A 7079-nucleotide genomic window follows, 5' to 3' on the forward strand; every position below is an offset into this window, starting at 1 on the left:
ATAGAAAAATAATAAAAATAAAAATAAAAAATAAAAACATAAATGAAAAGCACATTTATTTCATTTCTTCTTTGGTCATATTACAACAATGCAACAACAATCAAATATCCAAGCATATAGCACTAAGAGATTTCATCCATTAATCGCCTCACTAAGTTTCGAATGTACTTATTGTAAGATAGAGATCATCACTATTGAACTAAGGTCGTGCTGCTTTTTATTTCTTTGGTATTAGGTCTTGATGTCTTGATCAGAAATGCGTCACTTCTGTTCAAGTGATGGTGACACTTTTTGAAAAAAGACTGTCCATTGTGAAAGAAGGTTGTATATTCTTGTAATCAATGTTATCAAAATAGTCATTACCGACAAAAGATGACCCGTAAAAAAATTCTGCCAGCTTAATATTAAGGAGCAACAGGTGAGAGATAAAATTATCAGTGGTCTGTCTATAGAGGTGAAAAATAGAAGATGTATTCGATTTTGAGAGGATAATTAGTTACAGAGTAGGTCTTTGAAAGAGAGTTGTCCGAGACTCTTCTCTGTTTCAAATAAAAAAGAATCTATCATAGGGGACTGTGGGTTCTGGGATGGGTTAGAGTGGGTATGGAGCTTTCACTGGAGGAGAGATTTATTCCAATGGGAGTTAGAGCTTCTCAATCAATTTCATGACCGGTTACGGCTAGTTAGATTTTCATCTGGTAGAGATAATACAGTTATATAGAAATTGGACAGAACATGTGTTTTTTTTTTTTTCTACTAATTCATTTGTGCAGGTGTTGTAGAAAGAGACTCTCTCGGAGGACATCACAAGCTATAGCTTCACTAGTACCATATCGAAAGGATTGGTTCCTCCAAGAGTTGAACTATTTGTATGGTTTGTAGTAGGCAGGGTTAACACTAAAAAGAGATTGAGTAGGTTAGGAATTATTCTTCATAGTGATAATATTGGTGTTCTGTGTAAAAAAATGTAGAATTTGTGCATCATTTATTTTTTAGCTGTGAGTTTACGTGGCAGGTGTGGTGTGCTTGATTGACATGTGCTGATAAAGCTTGGGCTATTCCAAAGACTGTCAAAGGGCTTTTTGAGAGTTGGATTGGAGTGACTGGTCGTAACTCTGAGCATAAGAAGTGGTTGATAGGTTTCTTTTCAATTATTTAAAATATTTGATTGGAACGGAATAGCAGAGTGTTCCAAAACTCAGAGACAGGTATTGATGGAATTATAAATAGGTCATTTTTTAGTTAAAGGAAATGGTGTGGTGTTGATCCGTTTAGTTATTGATGGTTATGCCGAAAATGACAACAGATTATACTATTTTTACTGTGTTTATTGTCTTGTATTTTTTTGCTGCCTTTATTTTCTCTTTGTCAAGATTTTTTTGGTTAAGTAAAGAGTCTTTTAGACAAAATGAGTAAATTCTTTTTATTTGTACCGAGGCCAAAAGCCCAAAGTGAGTACAATATCTATCACATTAAAAATTGATTGGGTTTGATCATAATCATTGGCTGGGCAAATTTCAGACGCTGATGGTTAATCGGTCACCTCTCTATTTTCCTGGGCCAGCCCAGAAGATCAGATATTAATATAAGAATATTTCACATGTGTGCCAAAATATTTTGGGACACCCGAAGCCTGGAGAGCAGTTGCTGGAATTTAGAGACTTTGTTCAGTTTGTTGCTTCGGAAGAAACTTTTGAAGGGGCAATTCTCATCCCTGCGTTACACTGTTTTCCTAATTTAATTAATAATGCAAATTGACAATCTTGATTCTAAAAATTAACAAATGACCTTTGACATCTTTTTCTTTTGGTGAGTGGGTGGGGGTAGAGGGTTTAACAAGTGACTGTTTTATTAGGGGTAACCCATTTTCTGGGCCAGCTATTGATTAAGAACAATCAGCTTAATCCAACTCAGAGTTTACAATACCAGCCGGAGTTTGAAACAGAATTATACTTGTGCTCACACCCCTCTATATTGATCGCTATTGTACTTGATCAACAGGCAATAGAAAAGAAGTAACGAAGTATGACGACACCTTTTGATGGTGTTAATGTCAAATTGAAGTTATGATAAAATGGTAGTATAGTACAAAATAGGATGGGGGCAGTCACATAATTTCAAGTGTTAAAATAAACTATGGATAAATTACACTCACGTTCCCTGAAGTTTGTCAAAATTATACACATAATTCATCTGTTTGACACTATAGGAGCAGCAGAGTGTTGAAAAGCTTGCGGAGCGGAGCCTGACATGTTTCTCCTTTTATGGACGTTATATAAACAAAATAAATTTGAAGGTAGCACAGTGAATCATGCTTATTTGGATGCAGAGCAGTAACAAGTAGCAGTAAAAAGCAATAAAATAAACGATATTTTTCAACATCGAAACATGAATTAAACCTTTAACATAGCAGTCTTAATATCCGAAATTACGACATGAGAAATCAAAATTAAAATAAAGGAAATTAGGCAGCAGCCTTCTGGTAAACATAGGTGAGGCCACACTTGCCGCAATAATGGCGATCAAAGTGGTTAGCCATGAAAGTTCCAGCACCGCACTCGGCGTTAGGGCACTCCTTTCTAAGCCTCTGAACCTTACCACTGTCATCGATCTTATAGAACTGAAGGATGGCGAGCTTCACCTTCTTATGCTTGTGCTTGATCTTCTTAGGCTTGGTGTAGGTCTTCTTCTTTCTCTTCTTGGCGCCACCGCGGAGGCGGAGGACGAGGTGGAGGGTGGACTCCTTCTGGATGTTGTAGTCGGCGAGGGTGCGGCCGTCCTCCAGCTGCTTGCCGGCGAAGATGAGACGCTGCTGGTCCGGAGGGATGCCTTCCTTGTCCTGAATCTTGGCCTTCACGTTGTCGATGGTGTCGGAAGACTCCACCTCCAGGGTGATGGTCTTCCCCGTTAGGGTTTTCACGAAGATCTGCATCTTTGCGGCTGCCGGTGGGAGAAGGAGGACTCTACGCTCTAACTGAGTCTGGAAGCTCAGGTTTTAATTTATATGGTGAGAATGGAATTAAGGTTAGGGTTTCACGCATGCGTGGTTCGTTGCTTGGGCTCGTGTATCCGTGTATGCTAGTGGGTAGCCCAAGACCCAAATAAAAAAAAAACTATTCCCTAAGAGTTTATAAAAAAACAATAACAAACAAGTTCCTAATCTTTTTTCTTGACGACAAATAAATCTTCGACTGATTAAAAATACAAAAGATTTCTCATTTTCCAAAGATCGAGTATAAAGAATTTTATAAGATTATCTATACATAATTATTTTTGCTAAGACCAAAAAAAAAATACATAATTATTTTTGCTGAAATGAAAATATAAAATTAAATGGTTTGGTTTTATTTTTGATAATGGGTATAAAATACCCAAATTTCAAATAATGGAGTAGATTGGTGAAACACAAGTTCATGGGCTATTGCTTTCTAATTCAGAAATCGTTGATAATGATTTCGTCATTACAACATGAAGGGGAAATTTCATCCGTAAGCAAGAAAACAACGTGGACACTCTGGGTAATGTAGGTAAGACTTGAGAGAAATCGGTTTTGACCATTTTATACTCGGTTGTGACGTGTATACATGCATGAATGGGAAGTCCATGTTATGAAGATTTGAACTCGGTCACTCTCGTTTGGGTAGCAAAGTAACTCAGTATTACTATCAGTACTAACACAGTGCCATTTTCGCTTTGAAGATACGAGAAAGTGAGAAAGAAGAGGAAGAGGCAAATAGTAAAAAGAGGAAGAAAAATCGTCCATAATATTACTTAGTATAACTTTTAGAGTAACTTTCTTAACTTATTAAAACGTGTAACCGTAATAGTATAATTTCTAAATTACTTTAAAACAGGTGGAATTGCAATTTGATTATCATGATGCTGTGATAGCTAATGTTAGTAATATCACACTTTTTATAAATTAGTTGAGGTTATGATAACTAGTAGTACACTCCATCCAGTCGCTTCACTTTCACCTTTTGGGCTATAGAAGATAGGATGGAACAGTCACATTCGTGATTCCTAATATTATATCGTAATAGAGAAGGACTCAATTAACCAAATTGGATTAGTGTAATAGAGAAGGATTCAATTTACCAAATTAGATTAGTCTAATAGTTAGCTTCCTGCTCCATTTAGCAAGGTTCGAATTTCAGTCTTGTGCATACAAGAATCCAAAATATGGATAAATTACACTCACCCCTTAAATGACATAAATCATTTCTCTGTTTGACCTATACACTCACGTCCCCTATATTGATCACACTATGGTACTTGATCAACAAGCGAAACAAACCAAGCTTAGAAAACAAGTAACAAAGTTTTGCAACACCTTTTGATCACATTGCATAAAACTGTAACCCAGACCAGGGGCGTAGTAGAATCTAGAATAGAATGAATTGAATGTAAAAATGTGGATGATCAAAATACCAGCAAAAGTTATTTGTTTGTTGTTGTTCAGTCGCATATGCTGATGTAGAAGACAGGAATTGAGGTAGAATGGAAACTACACATCTCGTCCTATCATAAAAAAATTTCTAGTTATTTTGCTTTATTCAAAAAGCTATATTTAACTTTTGAGATCAACAGTGTTAGAACAAGGACAAATGAATAAATTTGGCCAAAACTTCTGAACAACTGCCATTGTTACAATCTTCTAAAGAGTACAGTATCAAATTATATTCTGAAAAAACTTAAGCAGCTAACATACCAGAAGAAGCAGCACCTTCTTTAGAGTTCATGGAACAAAAGAGATTCAAAACGTCAGCGTGGTTTCGAATGTATTGCGGACATTTTGAAAGGCAATTTTGTGCTTCTTCATGTCTTCCACGCTTAAAAAACGCATCAAACATTCGGAGAACCACAGATGTAGAGGGAAACCTCTTCGAAGTCATTGCCTTCAGAAACAGAACAGCATCATCACCACTCCCGGACTTTGATATATGGTCTAAAATTGGATCAGTGAAAGGAGGATATCCCTGATTTCTCATCAAGCCCAAAATGTTTAAAGCATCTTCAAATCCACCTTGAGCCAAAAGCTTAGTTATGAGCAGCTTGTAAGTCGAATGCCATGGCTTCAATCCTTTTTCATTCACCAGCTTAGAGAGAATGTTGCTTGCATCTTTCGCCTTCTTCATTTGGCAATATGAATTAACCAGCACATCAAAAGCATAGCCTGCAGAACTCACGCCTTCTTTGTCGACGAACTCCTTCAAAGAATCAAAAGCTTTGTCAAGGTTTCCAGCAACACAGTGTCCCTCAATTAAAGACCCCCATGTCTTGCGTTCTGCGGAACCAGATGCCTCGACGCCATTCACAAAATCACCAGCTTCTTCCTTGTTACCGGAAGCACTGAGTCGATACGCAATCTTACTCTGTAGATTACTTCTAGCAACAAAACCATAGCATTCCAATTCTTTCAAAACCTTATTCCACTCTTTAATCCTACCAACACTGGTCAAAGACCTAAGAACAGAATCAACCATTGAATATGTCAACACATTCCCATTTTCAGTAAAAACCTTCACAACCCTCGAAAACAAATTCATATCCAACTCCTTATTAGAAACAACCTTCCTCAACAGGAAGGTGCAGCACTCAGGCGAAGGCTTATTATTCTTCTCTCCGGCCATTGCGAACTCATAAAGCTCAACGGCATCCTTCATCATTCTCCTCTTGCAAAACCTCCCCAGAACCTTACAAAACGTCTCATCTTCCATTTCAAACCCTGCACTTTTCATTTCACTAATAAGCTTCCAAAACCTATCAATCATATCTTCCCTCCCCAATGCCCTAGCCATGAAATTGTAACTACTTCCATCATGTTTATACAATTCACTCTCCTCCAACCACCGGAAAAATATCAATGCCTTATTCGGCTCCTCGCCGCCTAACTTCTCTATGATCAAGTTAACCCTTTCGCCGGAAAACTCCATATTCAATTCCCTAATTTGCTTCTCAACATCATCACTCCAAACATTGTGCTTAACAATCTTACAAACCCTAAGCCAAATTTTCTCACTGGAGTTACTACTCAACGAACCGTTATCAAATAAACATTTCAACTTCGATGCATCATCCTTTTTTCCATTCTTCTCAAAATACTCCAAAACCCGATCTTGGACATTTTTAGAGACCCCATAACCCTTCTTCTTCATCTCGTTCACCAATTCCCAAAACTCCTCAGTGAATCCATTGGTTCCCAAAACGCGAAGCATCAAGTTGTACGATTTGGAGCTCAATCTCTGCGGATCGGCTTCCAGAACCCACCGGAAGAACCTCCTCGCCACGTCAGCATTGGAATCGAGCTTCGCGAGAATCCCGTTGATCGCGTCGTGGTTGATGGAAACGCGATTCAAATCGAGGCGGCTCTTGACGTCATTGACATCCCTGGGTTTCGAGAAAACCTCGGATATTACGAGAAGGTGGCTGTCGGAATCAGCTTGTTGTTGTGCTAGGACGGGCTCGGAGGAGAATGTGCGAAGGAAAATTGGGATCGAAGGGATTGATTTTGCAGTGGTGGTGAAGCGAGGGATCGAAGGAGAAGGGGAAGAGCGAAGCGCGTGAAGATGATGGTGGTTGTGGGAGCGGAGAAGATGGAGAAGACGCCATTGGTGTCTCATTTCTGCGAATAGGATCAAGGAGATTCTTTGCAGTGAAATGAAGGAGTGAGGGAAGAAGTTCACAGAGAGAGAATCTAGGGTTAGGGTTTTACAGGAATTATGATTTTGCATCCATTTCCATTTTTTTGGGTTATTGAAGATTCGGGCTTTGATTTTGGGCCAATATAAAGTTGGACCCATTTAGCTATATTGAAACACAAGCAATATACCACTGTCCAAAGAAAAAACAAAAAATACACCAAAATATATGAAAACACAAACAATACATGGATATAGTGTTTTAGAAAAAACCAATACATTGATATAAACTATACGAAAAATTTCAAGTGTACTGGAGATATCGGTGTTCCAGTTGTTTTAATTTTTAACCGTTGATTTTAATTAATATATATTATATTTTCTTTTATAATTCAGATCGACGGTTAAAATAACTGAAACACTGGTATTTCTGGTACA

At 37.9% G+C, this 7079-nt stretch overlaps 2 protein-coding genes across 2 annotated transcripts; both read right to left on the reverse strand.

The window, feature by feature from the left end:
• Nucleotides 2335–2994, reverse strand: LOC107635509 (ubiquitin-40S ribosomal protein S27a). The gene has a single exon (XM_016338994.2). It carries the CDS (start codon nt 2930–2932, stop codon nt 2465–2467), a length of 468 nt encoding a protein of 155 aa, XP_016194480.1. The 5' UTR covers nt 2933–2994; the 3' UTR covers nt 2335–2464.
• Nucleotides 4184–6740, reverse strand: LOC107635510 (pentatricopeptide repeat-containing protein At3g02490, mitochondrial). The gene is made up of 2 exons (XM_016338995.2): nt 4712–6740; nt 4184–4521 (listed from the first exon to the last, which is right to left on the reverse strand). The coding sequence occupies exons 1-2, from the start codon at nt 6732–6734 to the stop codon at nt 4508–4510; spliced, it is 2037 nt and encodes a 678-aa protein (XP_016194481.2). The 5' UTR covers nt 6735–6740; the 3' UTR covers nt 4184–4507.

Source organism: Arachis ipaensis, chromosome B04 (genome assembly GCF_000816755.2).
Source record: "Arachis ipaensis cultivar K30076 chromosome B04, Araip1.1, whole genome shotgun sequence".
Taxonomy (NCBI): Eukaryota; Viridiplantae; Streptophyta; class Magnoliopsida; order Fabales; family Fabaceae; genus Arachis; species Arachis ipaensis.

What these genes read in the sequence shown, in the direction of transcription:
- LOC107635509 (XM_016338994.2), bottom strand. Translation starts at nt 2,932, where the DNA reads ATGCAGATCTTCGTGAAAACCCTAACGGGGAAGACCATCACCCTGGAG.
- LOC107635510 (XM_016338995.2), bottom strand. Translation starts at nt 6,734, where the DNA reads ATGCAAAATCATAATTCCTGTAAAACCCTAACCCTAGATTCTCTCTCT.